The sequence below is a fragment of the Durio zibethinus genome, chromosome 9 (genome assembly GCF_047325235.1).
Source record: "Durio zibethinus cultivar Kanyao isolate XHJ-2024 chromosome 9, ASM4732523v1, whole genome shotgun sequence".
Taxonomy (NCBI): Eukaryota; Viridiplantae; Streptophyta; class Magnoliopsida; order Malvales; family Malvaceae; genus Durio; species Durio zibethinus.
Window position 1 is genome coordinate 27872559 of NC_143170.1, and position 20667 is coordinate 27893225.

Here is a 20667-nt window from a genome sequence, read left to right on the forward strand (position 1 = left end):
CCGACAACAACGGAGCCGTAACGCCGTTGTTAACCAAAATTTCCTCAAAAAGAAAAAAAAATCTGAATCAAAAGCGGTCGTGTTTTAAGGAACGGCTCTGATTTTATTATCCACAAAGAACAGATAAAATTTTCCCCACGCGGCCCGACCTATTTCTTTTCTGTTTTGTCTTTTTTTTTAGAATAATACTTCATTTAACCCTTAGTTATTAAAATTTTCAATATGATACCTAAAAAATTTTTTCTAATCAAATACTTATATTTTATTTTCATATACTAAATTACCAAATCTGATAACACCATTAGGATACTGATATAATATTTAAATGTTGATGTGAATAATATGTTGATGTCATGAGATGTGGCCATTAGTGTCATTTTTAAAAACTAAAAAAAGTTTTTAAATTAAAAATTTTAAGAAATTTTTTTTTTTTTTTTAAAAATGACATATAATAGTATTATCATTATTATATATCATCTACATTATATATCATCTTCGTCAACATTTCAATGCACATTCGAGTTATTCTATCGGTACTAAGAAATTAAGATAGTTTTTAATACATAAAAATGAAAATTTGGTATTTAATTAAAAATCTTTTTATTTAAATATCACATTAAAAAAATTATAATAATTTTAGGGTCAAATAGACAATTAGACCTTTTTTTCTTTTCAAAGCCAACCAACAACAACGACACAATGCGATTCCATCTCCTTCTCCTTCTCCGGTTTCTCTCTAAAATCCAAAATCTAATTTTTGTTTCTCTCTTCTTTGGCTCTCTCGCATCGTTGAGTGACCGGCGAGCAGCTAAATCTCACCGGAATTTCGCATTTCTTTTTGTTGTTCCCCGGAATCAAGCTACCACAAAGAGAGAATAAACTTCCATCTTTATTATTATTATTATTTTTTTGAAAATTCTTGTTTGTTTTTAAATAATGTTTGGATAAAAAAAAAGAAGGAAAAAAAAATCTCTCTCTTGTGGTGAGCAATGGCTTGCAATGCAGGGAAAGAGATGCTGAGATCCCTTGCCCTATCATCTTCCTTTATGCTTTGATTTTTTTTTCCTTTTCTTTTCTCTCTCTCAAAATTGCTCCTTTTTTTTAATGGGCATCAGATCATGAAAAAGATTGCAGATTTTTCTAGATTTTGGGTTCAAAAGGTAAGATTTGGTTTCTGTTTTATTTAGGTCAAACTTAGACAATTTTGGGGTTTTTTTACCTCAATTTTTATAGTAAATATTCAGAATTTGGGTTTTTTTTTTTTATAATTCAATTCCCTTATCTTATCAGGGGTTTTTGTAGAATTTTGTTCTTTGTTAAGTGGGAAAAAAGTGTAATTTTGAAGTAAAAAAATAATTCATTTTGAGAAATGCAAAGTTGGGTTTAAACTGATCAGGTAGTCAACAAATTTCTTTTAGGGTTGAATTTGCATAAATAATTTCTTTTTGTTTTTAGCTGCTTAAAAAAGAGTGGGAAAAAAAAAAAACTAGAATTTGAATATTGGGAATATAGCTTATTGTTATTCTTTTATTCACAGTTAGCTTAAGTTTTTTTTTTTTTTTTTTCTTTTGTTCGTAATTTAGGGTTTTCTTTTTAAATTTTTCTTGCCTTTTCTTGGAAACCAAACGGGGCAAATTTGTTTGTTTGTTGGTAGGTAAGTGGGTTTCCTTTTCATGGTACATATTGTTTCAACTTAGTTGAATTATTAAAAAGAAAAAAAAAAAGCTGCCCTCTATGTTTCCTTCAAAAATCCTTTCTAAGTTGCCAATTTTTTAAGAAAGTAGCTAGCTTTTGTATCATCTTCACTTCCTTCTATGATTTTTGATATATTAAAAAAGAAGAATTGAGAATTTAAATTAAAAGGATTAGTGTTTCTTTAGAATTTGTAACTTTCTCTAGCATTTCTGATGTATTTTTTTTAATAAACAAAGTTCAAGATTAATGACTAGGAAGTGGTGATTGTTGAATGCTTTCCAGGATAGGGCCATTAAGCCAGGAAGGAGCCAACATTGACAAATTTTGAGCTTTTAGTTTTTGAGATTTTCTGGTGTTGAAGCTGAACAATGCCATTTGAGATCATGGACCAAAGGAATTCATCGGCATCGTCCTACTTTTTTGAAGAGAGTCCAATCCCAGCTGAGGTACTCTAGGGAATAACAATACACTCAATTTTATAATTTAATTCATATTTTGAGTTTATCAGACTGGTTCTTTATTTCTTGTCTAGACGATATGGCCGGGTTCCTGTATATGCTCCTTTTAAAATAGTGATCATTTTCTTCTTTTTTTTAATACTTTTTAAGTCCCCAGTTCCAGAAAACAGTAATTTGTTTCATGATGCTTTAATATCAACTTCTGTTGGGCAGAGACAAGTTGGATTTTGGAAGCCAAATACCATGTCTGATAACCAAGGTGAGAATAGTGCTATGGACAACTGACTGCTGGTTCTGTCTGCTGCTAATCGGTTTACTTAATTGCGTTGACCATTTAAACTGGCCGTTAATTTCTTTCAGTGGGCTTAGCCCGTAAGAGTGGAACTTCAATTTTTTTTTATCGCTAAACTTAATGAATGATTCGGGCTCTTGATTATTGCGAGAAGCTGTGGCCCCTGACTTTGTGATGATATATGGGATGTATTTAATAACCATATTAACCTTTACAATTGAGTGTATAATCCAAAAGATTGATCTAGTAACTGGGTGGTCCTGATTGTTATGTCCTGTCTGTATTAAAAGGATTTCTGAGTGCACCAGTCAGAATGGTAAGCATATTTACAATTGTATTTTCAATTCAAGCCATATTATTGTATAACAGAAGACTTTAGTCAATCCAAAATCTATCATGGAAATGTGGGATATTTTCCTTGAAATATTTGTCAAAAGAATGCACCAATCAGCTTGATTTATTGATGGAATGCTTGACTATTGATGGTTCTTCTGAAACAGTAAATTGCCGGTGGGAGAGTTTGCCATCTATATTGATTAAATTCTGTTTAATTGGTGCTAAATTAGATGTCAATTTCATATGAGAAGTGCTTTTGTTTATTGCTGCAGATATATTATAGATTGGCTTCTGTCCTGTTATTTCAAAAAAGCCTGAAATACCTTGGTGTAATTAAGAGTCAAAAGTATGTTTTAGTGCTTCTTCCCCTTTTGAAAATGCTGTATTTATTATCAGAATTCACCCTTCTAGAGATCTTTCTTGGAGCATGACTTTGTCCCTTGAGATAGCATACATGCATATTAACCTTGATTAACTTAGTGCTAATTTAATTGGTGCTAAATTAGATTTCAATTTCATATGAGAAGTGCTTTTGTTTATTGCTGCAGATATATTATAGATTGGCTTCTGTCCTGTTATTTCAAAAAAGCCTGAAATACCTTGGTGTAATTAAGAGTCAAAAGTATGTTTTAGTGCTTCTTCCCCTTTTGAAAATGCTGTATTTATTATCAGAATTCACCCTTCTAGAGATCTTTCTTGGAGCATGACTTTGTCCCTTGAGATAGCATACATGCATATTAACCTTGATTAACTTAGTAAGCTCCCATATTTTTTGCATATTCTTTTTAGAGATATGTTTCTTGCTTTATGGAATTTTTGTTGGTGTCACATGTAGAACTTCGAAATTCATTTGTAAAATTTGAAATGCCTTATAACAGATAAATGGAGTAGTTTGCAATTAATAATGTGTTGCCTCTAAATCTCAGATCTTTTAAATGAAAAATTTCATGTGCTTTTCTATGCAAAACTTGTGCATGGTTATCTTCCTTTCTGTCTATTTAAAATAACTTCTGGTCATTGCAGACAAGTTGGGTGGTTCATCTCCATTGGAAAAACTATCTGCTGAGTGCATGGAACTTCCTCCATTAAATCTGGCCAGGGATCAAGAAAAAAAGTTGGATGTTGGTTGGAAGGGAATTACCAATTTATCTGAGCCTTCATGGAATTCCGTGAATCACCATCCAAAATCACTGTCAAATCTGTATATGCAACCAGCAGTGAACTTTAATAGAAACAGCACCAATGCCAATGTGATCCAGCATGAAAGTAGTCTGTTTTCAAGTTCATTGTCTGAAATATTTAGTAGAAAGTGTAAGTGTTTTTGTCTATGTGTATCAAGCTTTTGTACATGTGTTTAGGTATGTGATAGTGCGTCAACATGCACATGCTTTCCATGTTTGCACTGTTTCTCTTGCTTTTCTAATATCAGATGCTTTAACTGTTGTAGCATTTTATGGTTTGATTGATGACTATTAATATCCTACCATATAATGCAAACATAATTCTAGAAGAAAGTAAGAAACTGTTTCATTAATTAATCATGCAATCATCATCCATTTTATTATTCTGTTCACATATATATTTCTCTATTTCCCCTTTTATATACCAGAGCTTCATCCAATTAGTTCGGACATTTCACCATCAAATAGATTGAAACTTAGAGCTAATATCTATCTTCACTGTGCTAAAGTTTTTTAGTTTTTTTCACTGGTTGCTCACTGCCTTTTTTTATTACCATACAATTGATCATTTTCCATATATGATTTGCTTTGCTTTTATCTTTATGCAGTGAGATTATTGGGGAATGATCTATCTTTACAAAATGCCAGTAAGGCTGCTTCACACCATGAGGAAGAACCTTTCAAATCTATGGAAGAAATTGAGGCACAGACTATTGGAAATCTCCTCCCTGATGAAGATGATCTTTTCTCTGGAGTGATTGATGAATTGGGACTTAATACTCATGCCAGTAAAGGAGATGAATTAGAAGATTTTGACCTATTCGGCAGTGGTGGAGAAATGGAATTAGAAGGGAATGATCGTGTATCCATGGGTCCAAGGAATTCAGATCTTGTTGGAATACTCAATGGTCAAGGGGGTTCCAGTGGCTCAATTGTTGGTGAACATCCATATGGTGAACATCCTTCTAGGATACTTTTTGTCAGGAACATTAATAGCAATGTGGAAGACTCAGAATTAAAGGCTCTCTTTGAGGTTTGTGCTCCTTTTCCATCTGTCACACTGTTTATTGAGACTTTGTGCAAGCAAATTTTCCTCCATCCACTCTCCTTTTAAAAGGTACATGTTCAAGTAAGTTAAATTGACCAACGTGTTTCCTTCTGTCAGCAATATGGAGATATCCGAACTCTCTATACTGCTTGCAAGCATCGTGGGTTTGTTATGATTTCTTATTATGATATAAGGGCAGCCCGAAATGCAATGAGGGCTCTGCAAAATAAGCCATTGAGGCGTAGGAAACTTGATATACATTATTCAATTCCAAAGGTGTGACTTCAACCATTTTGTTCTGGATGGTTACCATCCACTATCGTTGTTGTTACCCTCACTGCTGTTACAACTTACAATCTTTGTTTTGTCCAACTTTTTGATGCATCTTCATGTGACACACTGCTGCTTTATTCATTTATTTTTTAAAAATTGTGACCTCAGGATAATCCATCTGACAAAGATGTAAACCAAGGGGAACTGGTGGTTTTCAACCTCGATTCTTCTGTTTCACCTGATGAGCTTCAAAGAATATTTAGTGCTTTCGGGGAAATTAAAGAAGTAAAGGATTCAGTCTATTTCTTTCAGCATCACAATTCCCTTATATTTGGGATGATAAATGTCTAAATCATTTGGTTAATTTGCGTGGCAGATCCGTGAGTCTCCACACAAGCATAATCACAAATTCATCGAGTTTTATGATGTAAGAGCTGCAGAAGCTGCTTTTAAAGCATTGAATAGGAGTGTCATTGCTGGGAAGCAGATCAAACTTGAACCAAGCCGTCCAGGGGGTGTTAGGCGGTAAAATCATCAACTTGTGGTGCTTTCTTCTACTTCTTTTTAAACTGTTTTTAGAATAGTCTTCGCTTTTGAAGGGAATCTGGGCCTTTGTAATTTCCCCTTTTCCATGACCCAGGCTCCTGAAAGTGGGAAATTTTCTTATTACTTTTTACATGATGGTTCTGTGACTTTACTACTTGTACCTTACTTCGCTGTGAGCATGGAGTTGGTAAATGATGTGCTATCAGTTTTCTGGATGCCAAATATGGTTTTTGTGCATTTAAGTTGTATAAGTAGTGGTAAATCAAAGTTCCTTTTGCAGTTTTATGCGACAGTCTGAGCAGGAGCAAGTTGGATGTAACCTACATGAAAGCCCTTTTGATGATGAGTTATCATCTGTACACATTGGTATGGTTTTGCCTGTAAATTCTGACATCTGATCAATTCATTATTAGCTGTTGTTTCAGAGCAAATGTTTCTGTTGCTTCATTCATTATGATTCAATGTGACAGTTTCTCCGGGAGTAATTGCATCTGGCTACATGGATAATGGATCTACTCATGTTGTTGCACCCGTGAATACCTTTGTTGAACCTCATCAAAGTTCCAGTGTTCCAATTAACTTAGCCTCTCCAGCAAGAGTGGCACCTATAGGCAAACAATTAAGCCTTCAGGAGCCCAACCACTCGCTGGATGAAATGAAGTTTTCTAGCCAAAGTGTACCAAGTTTCCATCCTCATTCCTTTCCTGAGTATCGTGATAGCTTAGCCAATGGTATTCCATTGAACTCCTCTGGCACCATAGAAGACATGGCTAGCAGCATTGGTCCCATGATGGCTGAAGGACTTGATGATAGGCAAATTCGAGGAGCAAGTTCAAATGGGCACTTGATGGAACCTAATGCAGGGGGTAAGTTCAGCTGATTATGATATCCAACATTAATTGAAAAATGTTTTCCTTGATCATTGTTTCATTCCTTTGTGGATTCATAGGAAATTTCATAATTTAGTCTGTTAATATTTTTGATAAATTTCACAATTTGTTATGGTAAAAGTTTTGGGTAAACTTAATGCTTTTGATTTTACTCTCTCGTGTTGTCTTTCTCTCTAACTTTGTGTCGCTAATAAAATCTCTCTAGTGTTTGGGTCGTCTGGAAATGGAAGCTTGTCACTTAATGGAAATCATTACATGTGGAACAACTCCAACTCACACCAACAACATCCATCAAGTGCCATGGTTTGGCCGAATTCGCCATCATTTGTCAATGGTGTTCATGCTAATCCCCTTCGGCACATCCCTGCATTTTCTAGGGCTCCTCCTGTCATGTTGAATGTAGGATCACCTGTACACCACCACATTGGCTCAGCACCACCAGTTAATTCTGCATTCTGGGACAGGCGGCATCCTTATGCTGGGGAGTCTCCTGAAACTTCAGGTTTTCACCTGGGATCTCTTGGAAGTGTGGGTTTTCCTGGTAGTTTGCCATCGCATCCTGTGGAAATTGCTTCCCACAACATTTTTTCTCATGTTGGTGGAAATTGTATGGATTTGACAAAAAATGGTGGGGTACACTCTCCTCAGCAGATGCACCTTTTCCCTGGCAGGAACCCACATCGTAGAAATGAATCAAATTCTATTAATGCTGACAAGAAACAATTTGAGCTTGATATCGACCGCATCATACGTGGGGAAGACAACAGAACAACACTTATGATTAAAAACATACCCAACAAGTATGTGAACTGCTCCTCATGCAAATTCCAGTCATTTTATTTATTTCTTGTGTCTTGAGTTGTTCTTTCTACTATTAAAATAATTTTGTTACATAGAATTTCTCTGTTAAAAACTTTCTTATGCTCAAATTACTTGATGAATGACCCTTAAAAAAGTTGTAGACTTGCTGATGATAATTAGCTGCACTTTGCCTTTAAAATCTCACTGTTGCTCCAAAATGGTGTAATTTTTGATTGATCACCAATTTAGCAATGTTGTTTATATTTGGACTACTTGACAAATTGTTTCCGACTCATTCAATTTGGTCATGTTTAGTAGTATAGTTGAAGTGAGTTAGCAGAGGTGAACTTTTAATGTGATGCTATGCTAGTGTTCGTTCTTCAGATTTTCAGATTTATTGATGTCATCCAATATTATACTTTCTTTCATTTAGTAAATATTCCTCATCCTTTCCCTCTTTCAAATGATTATCACCTTACGAAAAAGTTAAATGGTGTTTTTTGCAGGTATACCTCAAAGATGCTTCTGGCGGCCATTGATGAGCACTTTCGAGGAACTTATGATTTTATTTATTTGCCAATTGACTTCAAGGCAAGTAACTTAATTGGTCGATCAACCATTTTCCAACCTTGACACACTAATTCATGCTTGGGCATGCTACTTGTACTTGTAGTGGAATGTGTTACTCACCCTAAATTTTACAAATATTAACTGCAGAACAAATGCAATGTGGGCTATGCATTCCTCAACATGATTGATCCACAACAGATCATTCCTTTCTATAAGGTTTGATACATGGATGATATGTCACACTAATATTGGTTATTTATGCAAATATTATCATCTGCACGTTTAGTTGTATACTTCACTTTTATTTTGATAAATTAATGCTAATCGTGTTAAACCAATACATGTTTTCAGGCATTCAATGGCAAAAAATGGGAAAAGTTCAACAGTGAAAAGGTGGCATCTCTTGCATATGCTAGGATTCAGGGAAAGGCTGCTCTTATTGCTCATTTCCAGAATTCAAGCTTGATGAATGAAGATAAACGTTGCCGCCCTATTCTCTTTCATACTGGTGGCCCAAATGCTGGTGATCAGGTAGGTTATCTTGATACACCATAATTAAGCTCAATGTAATTTTTTTCTTGTTTTCTGAAATTTATTATGTAGTTTTACTTGTGCGGCTTTCCATGCGGATTTCCTTACTCTTATATCTGTAATGAAGTTTTGAGAATTTAACTCCTAATTTCTTGTTTATGATAGGAGCCCTTTCCTATGGGTACCAACATTCGATCAAGACCAGGGAGATCTCGAACAACTGGCAACGAGGAGAACAACCGTCAAGACTGTTCTTCAACTTTAGCTAACGGGGAGGAATTTTCCAATGGCGCAGAATCATTGTTAGGTTCTTCCAAGGATTCTGATTAAGCAGTGTGCTTATCCAGCTCTAACTTTAATACCATTTCAGAGTACTAGAACTTCATCCACCCGACTTAAGTATTTGACGGTGGCCTGATGACCCTTTTTGCCATAGAGCAGCAGTTTTGAGAACCAAAATGCATATCCAAAACTAAGTGGTACCTGACAAATTTTGTTCATTTTTTGTTTGTATCAAAGGCCATTATGAGTGTAAACTGGCGTAATGTTTTGGATAGTCTTTGACTGAACATTACCATCATGTATAGATGTTCCCGGGCTTATGCTTTACTTGAGGGATCCTTTTGTTGTTTCAGTTTTGTATCCTGAGTCATGTGATTTCATTTTTGTCCCCAAGGCTTTGGAATCCCTTCCAGTCCTTTTGTTCTAGGTAGAGAGCATATCTAAGTATTCTAGTTGTGACATTTTGAACTTCCCTTGTTTACTTTTAATGAAATACATTTTTTTTATACTTGAAACAGGTCACAAGATTGTTGGCGACTCGTAAAACCTTGTTATCTTCTCTCTTATTGCATTGGAAGACAAAGTTTGAAACAGACAACTCGGATAAATGCTTTTTGGTGGATTTTTTTAGCCTTGGAGCTAGGACCCGAACACAGGAACATGTTTTGAAACATGTACCGCCTGTGTTTCGATATCCTGAGGTCAAGATGTCAACAGGGTTTTGAGTCAGTAAGCTGATGGCTGATGTTTCGTAAACCAAGGGAACGAGTTCTTGCAGGTGGTCATGTCTCATCCTGTGTTCAACTTTCTCAAAGACATTTGTATCAAAAGGCTTGGCCAATTGACATTAATAAAAGGTTGGTTTGGAGTGTATTAAGTTTGAATTTGAGTTGATATAATAATAAGTTCAAATTCAATTTGAATTCGGTTAAAATTTTTTTTTTTAGTTTAAATTTTATTTGAGATAGAAATCAAATTATTTGAATTTATTTTATTAAGTTTAATTAATATATAAAATAAATTTGATTATTTATATTTAAATTTGAGTTCAAATTTAAGATATTTTATTAATTATAAACAAATATATATTAAAATATAAAAATTTAATTAAACTTATAAATTATTCTATCCAAGTATAAAAATGTTCGAATTTGGTTCAATCGATAAGTCGAATCGAATTCAAATAATTTATAAATATTAATATATTATTTATATCTTTAATTCCAAAGCCATGAGTAGATATTATTATTAATATGAAATTGCCACTATATACGCTCTTTCAACATAATTTCAGTTGTTACCTTGAGAGTTTTATTAAAAAACACTCACTTTTAATGACAAAAAAAAATCTTTTTTTTTTACATAAAAATAGAATTTATTTTAATTTCCCTGTATTTATTAAAATAATGAGATAATTAATTATTTTTATTTAAAAAGTCTGGTTCGATTTTTTAATAAAAAAATTTATAAAGTTTTGTACAAATTAAAAATAATTTAATGATTAATTTTAGGCATACAAGTGAAAAAAAAACCCTTAAATAAAAATTTTATTATCATTTAAACTTTTGATATTTTATTATAATTAATCAAATTATAAATTTTTTATTTCAAATCAATTGAACATTTAAATATTTTTTTATCTAATTAAATTTTTAAATTTTTATTTTTATTCAATTAAATCTTCAATTAAACAAGTATAATTAATCATTTTTTAATAAGAGCTTAATTGATGGAAATATATATTTAAAAATTTAATTAATTACAAAAAATAATACAATTTTAGATGATTATTAAATTTTACTTCAAGGTTTTTTTTTTTTTTACCCTTTTGTCTTAATTTTATTAGCTGAATTTTGGAAAAAAGAAAAAAAAAAGGATTTATTAGAAGAAGGTCAAAATTGTAAAAACAAGAAAGTTTATATCGAACCGCTCTCGTTCTATCATGTGATTCTGTCCAACATAAGGAAAAAAAAAAAAAAAAAAACAAGAAAGAAAAAGGGGAAGAAAATAGGTGAAGAAAAATGAGCGCGGGTTCAATGATTTCGAAGAGAGTGAAGCAAGAACCAGAAGAAGAAGAAGCCAATGGAGAAGACGAAAACAGCAGAGCAGAGCAAGAAGAAGCATTGGTGGCTTTGATCGACCACCGCTCCAAAGAAGTCGAACACCTCCGCCAACGTATCTCCTATTACAAATCTCAGGTTCTTCAACCCTTTTCCCCACTTTTTTGTTTCTTTTTTATCCTTCGATGTTTGGGTTTTTTTCTTTTTTGAATGGTCGCTTATCAATTGAGGGATTTCTAGTTATCTTTAGTTTCTTCTTTGAAGTTCTCTTTCACTTTAATGTTTCGGGTTTAATGCCTGTCTTTGGAGAAAAACAAGTTCAATTAAGTGATAAATTTTACCACTTTTCAAAAGCTGTTATTATAGAGTATAAAGAAACAATCTTTTGCTTTCATTGTTTTGTTGAATAATCTATGGGTTTGTGAGATTATCAGGTTGTTTAGAGGCAAAGTATTAGTGAACCAAATGCTTGGTGATAAGTGTATTGTAATGCTGGTTTGTTTCAGTATAGCTTTAATATTTCAGTTTTAATTCCTGTCATTGGAGAAAAACAAGTTCAATTAAGTGATATTGAAGTGGAAAGACCAATCTGATAATCTCATGAAGTGATAAATTTTACCACTTTTCAGAAGCAGTTATCAATAGAGTATAAAGAAACAATCTTTTGCTCTCTTTATTTTGTTGAATAATCTATGGATTTATGAGATTATCAAGTTGTTTAGTGGCAAACTATTAGTGAACCAAATTCATGGTGATAAGTGTATTGTAATGATGGTTTGTTTCAGTATAGCTTTAAGCTTTCAGTTGCACATTCATGTCTGAGTGTTTTGTTTGATTGTTTTCTTTCTTCATGCTTGTTTGAAACACAGCTTGATCAAGCAGAGAAGAGGCTGCAAGACTCACAATCTAAATTGGCTCGCCTTCGAGGGCGAAATAACACAAGATCATCTAATGCTTCTTTGGAAACTAAAAGTTTGAAGGTGGAGCGAAGATCAATCAGTCCTGAACATTTAACTGGAGGTTCTGAAAACAAACCACAATCAAGAACTGAACTTGTAATCCCTTCTGTGAATCCAAAGATTCCACAGCCTATAAAACCAGCAGGATCAGGTGCAAAGACTATCATTGGTCTTGAAGCAAGTGCTGCCTCTAATAGTGCTGTAAAAGTAAAAGGCGAGAAATCTCATAGAAGCTCTACCAATGTAGAGGTTGTTGATATTAAAGATAGAGGAACTAAAAGGAAGTTTGGTAAGGCGATCGCCTCTAACTGGGTTCATTACTTATTTTCATGTTGGTACATGAACGTTCCAAATTTTCTGCTGTATCAGAACAAAAAGAACACAAAGAATTGATTCCCTTGGTACAAAGCAGTTCTTCACCATCCACAATTGGCTCCTATACAAGCAATCACATCCCTAGTCAGCACAAAAGAAAGTTGAGAAGTCTTGCTGTGTGTCCAGTGAATGATCAGCTTTTTGTGACCAGGTATGCTCTTTGATAAGGGAAGAGGAACATATGCCAGGAAGCCCCCATGCACCTCATTGTTTCAACTGTTTACCATGGCAAATTCTATAGTTTCTTTGTGTTCTACAGGATCTGATTATTGCTAATGTGTTGGACTGTATGCAGTGCCTTAGATGGATTAGTCAACTTGTGGCAAATTCAGGGTAGAGGGTAAGTTAAATTTTTTTTATTTGGACCTGCTATTTACTACCTGTAGCTGATATGGGTTGTTGATCAACAGATTTCAGGGCAAAAATTTCATATAATTGAGCTTCTAATTTTATCATAGTATGTGTTTGATATGGATATATACTGCCATGCTGAACTATGAATATGATCCATGTGATACAAGTGTGTAAGCATTCTTTTTGCAGAAAGGTATTTTATAGAGTCAAAGAGCTTTTAACTGTGACATTCATTTTTTCATTTGGGAAAAGAAAGGGGGAGGGTTGTGTTACTGGAATTTGACTAAAGAATTTGTTGCTGAAAGATCCTTGTCAGTCTTTTTTGAACTGTGGCGAGCAAGATAAGGTTAGCGTGCTTAGAGCATGCATAATGGAGGAAAATGATATACGTAGTTAGCCAAAAATTGTTCGCGATTAAAACTTAATTGTGTTAGGTACAGCAGGAGGCCATTGATATCAAAAGTTAAATTTTGATTGTCTGTGCCATTTTTGAAGCGGGTGGTTTATCTTATTACTCACTACAGAAAATGCAATATCAGGTTGGTCTTTGGCTGAGCACTTCTCAAGTTTTCCTGATATGATTCCATAATCTCTTATCATTGTGCCTTTTTCCCCTCTTGCATATTCTAGTATGATTAAGGCAGCACAGCATCATAGGTGGCATGTCCTTTCGTTGCTCATTCTTTTGTTTGCTTGGCATTTATGAGAACATTGCAGACATGACATCAGTCAGAGCAGGCTGTAATATGGTTCTTAACCCAAATTTGTGTATTACTTAGCAGTATTCAGAACCATAACTCTTATCTCCCTCTCTTTCAATTGTATCAATTAAGTGCTAATGGTTTCTTATTCTTTTTTTTTTTTTGCCTTGGACTTCAGGTCATCAGCCTCTTTTCTTAGTTCCACAGATTGTGTTTCCTCAGGAGATAGAAGATGGCCAGAAGATATAGCCTGGCATCCTCACGGAAACAGCCTTTTTTCTGTATACACTGCAGATGGTGGGGATTCACAGATATCAGTACTAAATCTTAACAAAACACAAGGGGTAAGTGTGATGGTTGTAATTCATTGTTTTAAAAAAATCTTGCTGCTGCTATATTCTTGGATGTGTGGATGCTGTGGAAGAGCTAAGTACCCTGTAATTTTTCACTTAACATTCAATTTCCATCTTAATAGGGCCCTATCTTAATCTAAAGTAAACTCTCCTTTTGCTTGTATGTGCAATTACAGAGAGCCCGTGTAACTTACTTAGAGGATAAGCCTCATGTTAAAGGTATCATCAACGGCATAACATTCATGCCCTGGGAAAATACCTGTTTTGTGACTGGTGGTAGCGATCATGCTGTGGTGCTTTGGAATGAGAGAGATGAGAATGTATGGAAGCCAAAGTCCCTACATAGGAATCTGCATTCTTCTGCTGTCATGGGAGTTGCAGGGATGCAGCAAAAGCAGATTGTACTGTCTGCTGGGGCCGACAAAAGAATTCTTGGGTTCGACGCGCATGTGGGAAGAGCAGACTTCAAACATCAAATAGAAAGTAAATGCATGAGTGTTCTGCCAAATCCTTGTGACTTCAATCTATTCATGGTTCAAACTGGGTAAGAAAAATCTATTTTGCAACCAGGAAACTTCTTTATTTTGGCTATTCACCTTTTACATTTCTTAGCATACCTTCTGGCTCTTTTCAATATTGGTGTTTTACCAGGTTAATAAATTGCTATACTTTCCCTCTAGTCTATTAGAACTTTGAGCAAAGCAGTGATGAAAAAAACTAAGAACACTTCAAGCATTATTTATATAACCTTCATTTGGGACACCTCTAGTAGGCAATAACGCACAATCTTGGTATTATGATCACTTTAGCAGTTGCATAGTTAACAGCACTTTTTTTTTAATTCCCATTATTTTGGACCCTATTTTTTTTTTCTTCAGATGAATACTAGCATTTTAAAATAAATGTTGAACATCTTTCAATTGCATTAATAGTGTCTGTTCCAGGATTCTACCGAGTTAACATATAACACGACTTTTACTTAACCGGTAGATTCAGATGTATATTGTACATCAGTTTCCTGGATTGGCTAGCATAGTTAAGATATGATTATAATATGTTTAGTATGGTGGCAATTTTGGGTCTTCTATGGCTCCTGTCAGATTCTATATGCCACTTCAAGAGAATTACTTGGTTATTGTGTAGTTGTCGGTTTAACCTTAGGTTGTTGCTCATGGTTACAGGAAGTTTTATAACTTCATCTGCAGTTTGGAGTTTTAGACAAGAAGATTTTTTTTTTCGCAGGGCTCACGAGAGGCAGCTCCGGCTCTATGATATTAGATTAAGGCATACAGAACTCCATTCTTTTGGGTGGAAGCAAGAAAGCAGTGACTCACAATCAGCTCTGATAAATCAGGCTTGGTCTCCCGATGGTTTATACATCTCATCTGGTTCAGCAGACCCTGTTATCCACATTTTTGATATTAGGTACAATGCTTCCAAGCCATCCCAGTCAATCAGAGCTCATCAGAAACGAGTCTTTAAAGCTGTATGGCATTACTCTTTCCCACTTCTCATTTCCATATCTTCTGATCTACAAATTGGACTGCATAAAAAGTTTTAGTTCCCTCTTAGTATTTTACATCGGGTTCATTCCCATGGGAGAGAAACTTTATCCTTTCCCCTCATTTCGATCTGATGCTCCATAATCTGGTGTCTTTCAACTTGTTTCGAAAAGAGGAGTTGGTCATCGATCAGTTTTTGATTATCAAGCAATACGTAGCCTGTATCAATGATGACAAACCAATACTCAACCCAGATTACATTGTGATATTCAGAATTTTTTCATGTATTCCAATCTTAATTGATGGTTTTCATTTTCTGGTCGTCAATTTGCATGCAAGTAATCATTGGAGCTCTACTTCTAAGTTTTAAGGCATTAAGTAATCAAAGTTGTATTTGCATTTAGTGGCAAGCAATAGGTTGATTCGATTCAATTTGATTTTAAAAAACGGCCAACCGAATTAACTGACCCTTTTTAGAAAAAATAACCGGTGAAAAAGTATGGAAAGGCAATAACTGTCATGAAAAAGGATTTAAACGAAAATTTTTAGTTGAAGTTCGGTGAAATTTTTTATTAAAAATAATTAAATTAAAATTAAAATTAATAAATTAAAAGATCTCATTATATTATATAAATTATGTATATAAAATATAAAAAAATTTTAATAAAACTTGATAAATATTTTAAGATAAATATTTTTTGTGAAAATATTGATAAAATTTTTATTGTTAAATAAATATAAATTAAATAAAAATTATAAATAATATTTTTAATATTTTATATATTTTTTAAGTAAATATATACTTGTTATATATTATTGATTTTTATATTAAATTTTATTAATCTATTTATTTAAATTTTTTATTAAATCATTTTAAATAAAAAATTTTACAAATTTTATTTTAAAAATTTCATATAAATTTTATCTATCACTATCAATATTTACATTTATGCGTTAGTGGGAGGGGATGGATTAGATTTAGATGTACTAATCAATCAAATCGGATCAAATTTAAATGACGTTTGAAATGTTCAATGAAACTTTGCATAATTTCTACAATAAGGTTAAATTTATTATTAGAATATTTTTAAAATAATTCAAATATATACTATTTAATTAATAAGATAATAACAATGCTTTTGGATTGAAGCAAGATCAAACCTAAAAGATCACGTTTACGACCAAGTTGGTGTGCTCGGAGGATAACCCGGACGTAAAGCGTTGGATCCACGTAACTGGGGTGGCACCGTGGAAGTGCCACTCTGGGTTATGTGGCGCAAAGTTTGGGATCCTCCAAATTTCTGAGGTACACGTGGTGAAAATAAGCGGAGCCTATTGCCAGCCCAGTAGGCCATCACCATGGGCCCCTGGGTTTCCTGCGCAACTTTCTAACTTGCTTAGTCGCTCGTATTCTGTCGCCTGTGCTCCACACTGTCATAGTTCATACACTAAACAAAACGCCAGCGAGAAAGAAAAGGGAAACCCAAATGTTACTCAGAAGTCTGCAGGTAATGTATTTTATTTTTTTTGTAGCAATTTCACTTCCCTCCCTTTATCCTTTCCTTGTTTCTGTCGTGTTTGGTTTGTCAGAAACGTTTTTCTAGAGCTGGTGATTCTGTGTTTGTGTCCCTGTAAAATACTGAAATTAGAGTATTCATATGTGTTTTATAAAAAAGTTATAAATCGTGTCAACGTGAAATATAAAATATAATTTTTTTTGTTAAATTCATATAAAGTTGCTAAAATTTTAAGTCATATCATTTTTTATCTTATTCGTATCTGTTTGTATTATGTCATTATCGTTTTTTAAATTATCAAGTTTTTTTCTTGCTTGAGAAAATCAGAGGTTTTTTTCTTTTCTTCGTTTTGTCCCCTTGGCATCAAATGGTCGTCTTTGAGAACTAAGGCCAAAAAGTGGGTTACCAAAGTAAAAAGCTTTAAACTATGAATTTATGAATAAAAGATCATTTTTTGCCCATGTGATATTGAATAAAAGAATGGGGTAAACTTAGTATTTAGAAACAAAATAATGCTTGATTCAGTTTCAGTTTAGAGAAATAGTGCACTCGTTGGCATTGTTCAGTGAAACATAGATTGGTAGTTAGGATGTGCAAGTCGGCTTTTATTTGGAAAATGTCATTTTGAAAGGATTGTGAATTTATGTTTGTTTGCTATGAATGTGAGCTTATATTTGGCTACTGTGTCCCACTTTTGTGGTTTTGTTTATCGAGAGTGGTTATGATGATTGAGATAAAGTAAATGGAACTGATTTCTTCTATTTTGACAGCCCTGTCCCTGGATAGAGAAGAGGCAATTGCTAGATGCCAATAAAATGGCATTAAAGCCAAGCATTTCATGCTATTGTTCCTGCAGTTACCTGTTCGTCTGAGATTGCGCAAGGTCTTGCTGCTCATTGCAATGATATTGCCATGCAGGCAAAAGAAATCGATGAGAATGATTGGGAGTAGCTTTCAGGCTTTATACTTATGTGCAATGGAAGAACAAAAACCACAGTGCTACAGGTACCGTGTTTTTGGTCTTCCTGTTGGACGATTGGAGGTTGTTGAGAAAATCAAGCCAGGCATGAAGCTTTTTCTATTTGATTTTGAATTGAAGCTTCTCTATGGCATATACGAGGCAACCTCTGTTGGAACATTCAACCTGGAACAAACTGCTTTCAATGGCAGGTTTCCTGCCCAGGCAAGTAATCTTATGCCTTTAGCTTAAAGGTTTACATGTTTAAGACCACCTTCATGGTTGGCATCTGAGATCCATTCTTGGATACTTTTTCGAAGGGTTTTTGGTAGCATTATGCAGTTCCCCTGTGATTTTTTCTATCCCATAACTTGGCTTGTTCTTCCATAGTCGAAGGCATCGGGTAGCTGTCACTCGTATAGGCCTCCATAAAGTTGGGACAGACATGCCATGAGATCACTTTTCTAACTTTCTTGCTAGTTTCTACTTTCTCTTTCACATATAGAGACACCTAGGAGGACAAGGCTATGACATTTTTATATTGCCTTTATATTTTTCAAATATAATCCGAAATCTTTATTGTTTGTTACAACCATTATCCCAATTGTTGACGTGCAATGCCCTTGAGAAATCAACATAAACAAATATTTTGGCTGCATGGACATCAGTACTCTGGGTGGTCAGCACACTCAAAAAGACTTTAGAATGAAGCCTACATGGCATAACACCCATGATTCATGGGAAATAGGCTTGTAGAACTTAGTTCAATGACTAGAGGAATATGGATTGCAACAAACCATTGATAGTTATTAGCATTTACCTTGCTCAAGGTGTTATTCTTCTGATTTTTCTTGTTGTAATGCTAATAGCCTGCTCTTTTTTTGCTGGTAGCATTCTCATTAATGCTATTGGAAAGCCATATATGAATTTGAAGCTCTAGAAGTCCCTTTTGCCCTTATGAAATGGACTTTAAGATTATTTTAGGTCTATCTAGAAGAAGTCCTTATATGCACAAATGAGATTCAATCCCACTTGATGCTTACATGTTTTTCTAATTGACAGGAAGCATAAGGCCCTACTTCATTCTAGTTAGATGATTTTCCAGTTTGTTATTCCATTTCTCATGCACATATTGCTTTTTCAGGTGAGGTTTAAGATCTATAGGGATTGTTTACCTTTGTATGACAGTTGTTTTAGACATGCCATTGAACATAACTACCAGAAGGGCTTCAAGTTCAAGCAAGAACTCAACAAGCAGCAGGTGAGATGGATGCATGCAACGTTTTCTTTTACCTGTAATTTTTTTCTTCATGCTCCTTTTTCACTAAATAGCATTATACCATGGTGCAGGTGGCGAGTCAATTGTCATTGTTTCATCCTTTGACAGTGCCAGCACCTGGTTATCTGCAGCCGATGTACTTCAAGCTGTGCAAAATCAATCAGGGCTACCATTTCCCAAGGATTCATGTGTGCAAGTCTTAGAGTCTCAACAGGTTCAGCAGACAGGGCTTCAGCGAGGCATGGGCTATGTCCATCCAGTGGATCCAAATGTAACTGGGTTGCAACTCAGTTATGTCCAACCGGTTTCAGAGCCTCAGAATATTCTACGGAGTGTCCCTTCTCCACAGCAGCATTATTTTGGATCCACTACAAACATAGGCCATTCCCATCCAACTATGGTAACACAAGTTTTGCCAACATCAAATTATTAATATTTTTTGGCAGAATTTCAGCAGCCATATGCAGCTGGAAACCCTAACCAAACTGTGCCAGACCAATATAACAGGTGCCTTTCCCTTTTAATGGATGTGTTATTATTTAGGAGTTGAATCTTTGGCTTGAAGACAAGTGTTTTTGGTTGGTCACTGTTACTGAGAAATCATTTTGGTTAATTAAAACAAGTTTGTGGCATCTTTTTTTATTCTTTTTTGCCAAAAATTTGTGGCTCTGATAAGCACCTTTCTCTACTACAGAAGCAATTTGTTTTCTGTGAAAATATGCACCTCTGACCCTGAATGAACTCTTTTAAAAAATTTGTTGCTTATTAAAAGAATTTTATAAAAGAATCTTTGCTTAATAAAAGAATTTTATATAAGAATTTGATTTCTTTTTTTTTTTTTTCTGCCAAGTATGCATGACCATCCTTAATTACATTGTAAGTAAAATTTGTACAGCAGTGTGACTCTTAGACCTAAATCCACAGATGGGAATCCACATATCCAACTGCTTTCTGCCTATTCAGATGCTATTTAGTTTTTGCCAAGCATATTGCAATTTCTTTTTAAATCTAATGTTTCATGTTTTGCTGCAAATGTAGCGATGGGACAATGGGTATTAATCAACAGCTTGGCATGGGCAATATGTATCAGTTACCATTACACAGAGAGGGGGAAACTGTTCAGCAGCAGGAGAGTGTTATCCCGTACTATAATTCCAACCCATCACCTGCTGCTCCTCATGTAACACCGTCAGTATTGTCTTATATGCCAACAATGGCAGTACCTGAAGTGGCGAATGGGACTCCTCCCCTTGCTTACTTATGTCCATTTGCCGGAGCAGCTCCAATTCATCATTGACTTATAAAGGGAAATGATGTTACCTCGAATCCGCAAGATGCATATGAAATTTTAGTGACCATGCAAGGTATTGTTGTTTACCATGGCTTTTATTGTTCTGCAAGGTGAATTAAAGTTAGGAATGTTGATAGTCTGTCACTTTATTATGATACCTAGTAAATACCCAAAATAAAGGAAAACTTTTGAGCTTAAACTGGAAGCCCACTTTTGATTGAATGGTACTATACTAGGATAAATGATACATTCAACAGTACGGTAAGTGGAGAAATCTGATCTGTACCCAGTATTACTATCAGAGGGTTCATAGCTCAGTGGTAGAGCATTTGACTGCAGATCAAGTGGTCACCGGTTTGAATCCGGTTGGGCCCTTTTATAAATATTTTAACTCCGCATATGTGTTGTCGCACTG

At 34.4% G+C, this 20667-nt stretch overlaps 2 protein-coding genes, 1 non-coding gene and 1 pseudogene across 23 annotated transcripts; all 4 read left to right on the plus strand.

The window, feature by feature from the left end:
• The first annotated feature begins 703 nt into the window (after nucleotides 1-703).
• LOC111314190 (protein MEI2-like 4) lies at nucleotides 704-9826 on the plus strand. Of its 19 annotated transcripts, none has more exons than XR_002693123.2 (16): nucleotides 704-1160; nucleotides 1978-2141; nucleotides 2367-2412; nucleotides 3805-4092; nucleotides 4571-4995; nucleotides 5128-5286; nucleotides 5452-5568; nucleotides 5660-5808; nucleotides 6110-6195; nucleotides 6300-6695; nucleotides 6925-7519; nucleotides 8027-8111; nucleotides 8238-8306; nucleotides 8442-8621; nucleotides 8787-9330; nucleotides 9422-9826. XR_002693123.2 is itself a non-coding variant. In XM_089766119.1 (15 exons), the coding sequence occupies exons 2-15, from the start codon at nucleotides 2064-2066 to the stop codon at nucleotides 8949-8951; spliced, it is 2838 nt and encodes a 945-aa protein (XP_089622245.1). In that variant the 5' UTR covers nucleotides 704-1160; nucleotides 1978-2063; the 3' UTR covers nucleotides 8952-9411. The 19 variants fall into 19 exon arrangements, 7 of the variants coding, with proteins under 7 accessions (XP_089622245.1, XP_089622246.1, XP_089622247.1 ...); XR_002693124.2 differs by having other exon boundaries at nucleotides 8787-9100; XR_016345338.1 differs by having other exon boundaries at nucleotides 704-807.
• A 1023-nt stretch (nucleotides 9827-10849) lies between these two features.
• LOC111314236 (transducin family protein / WD-40 repeat family protein) lies at nucleotides 10850-15534 on the plus strand. 2 transcript variants are annotated; one of them, XM_089766127.1, is made up of 7 exons: nucleotides 10850-11101; nucleotides 11833-12211; nucleotides 12292-12448; nucleotides 12593-12637; nucleotides 13531-13696; nucleotides 13882-14249; nucleotides 14887-15534. In XM_089766127.1, exons 1-7 carry the CDS (start codon nucleotides 10925-10927, stop codon nucleotides 14921-14923), a joined length of 1329 nt encoding a protein of 442 aa, XP_089622253.1. In that variant the 5' UTR covers nucleotides 10850-10924; the 3' UTR covers nucleotides 14924-15534. The 2 variants fall into 2 exon arrangements, with proteins under 2 accessions (XP_089622253.1, XP_022771125.1); XM_022915390.2 differs by having other exon boundaries at nucleotides 14948-15534.
• On the plus strand, nucleotides 15341-20451 carry LOC111314252 (uncharacterized; annotated as a pseudogene). The gene is made up of 7 exons (XR_016344906.1): nucleotides 15341-15545; nucleotides 16166-16227; nucleotides 16376-16715; nucleotides 17581-17907; nucleotides 18827-18943; nucleotides 19033-19468; nucleotides 20000-20451. The product of XR_016344906.1 is annotated as an uncharacterized LOC111314252 (transcript).
• A 104-nt stretch (nucleotides 20452-20555) lies between these two features.
• On the plus strand, nucleotides 20556-20627 carry TRNAC-GCA (transfer RNA cysteine (anticodon GCA)). The gene has a single exon. It is a non-coding gene; the product is annotated as a tRNA-Cys (tRNA).
• Nucleotides 20628-20667: the final 40 nt, after the last annotated feature.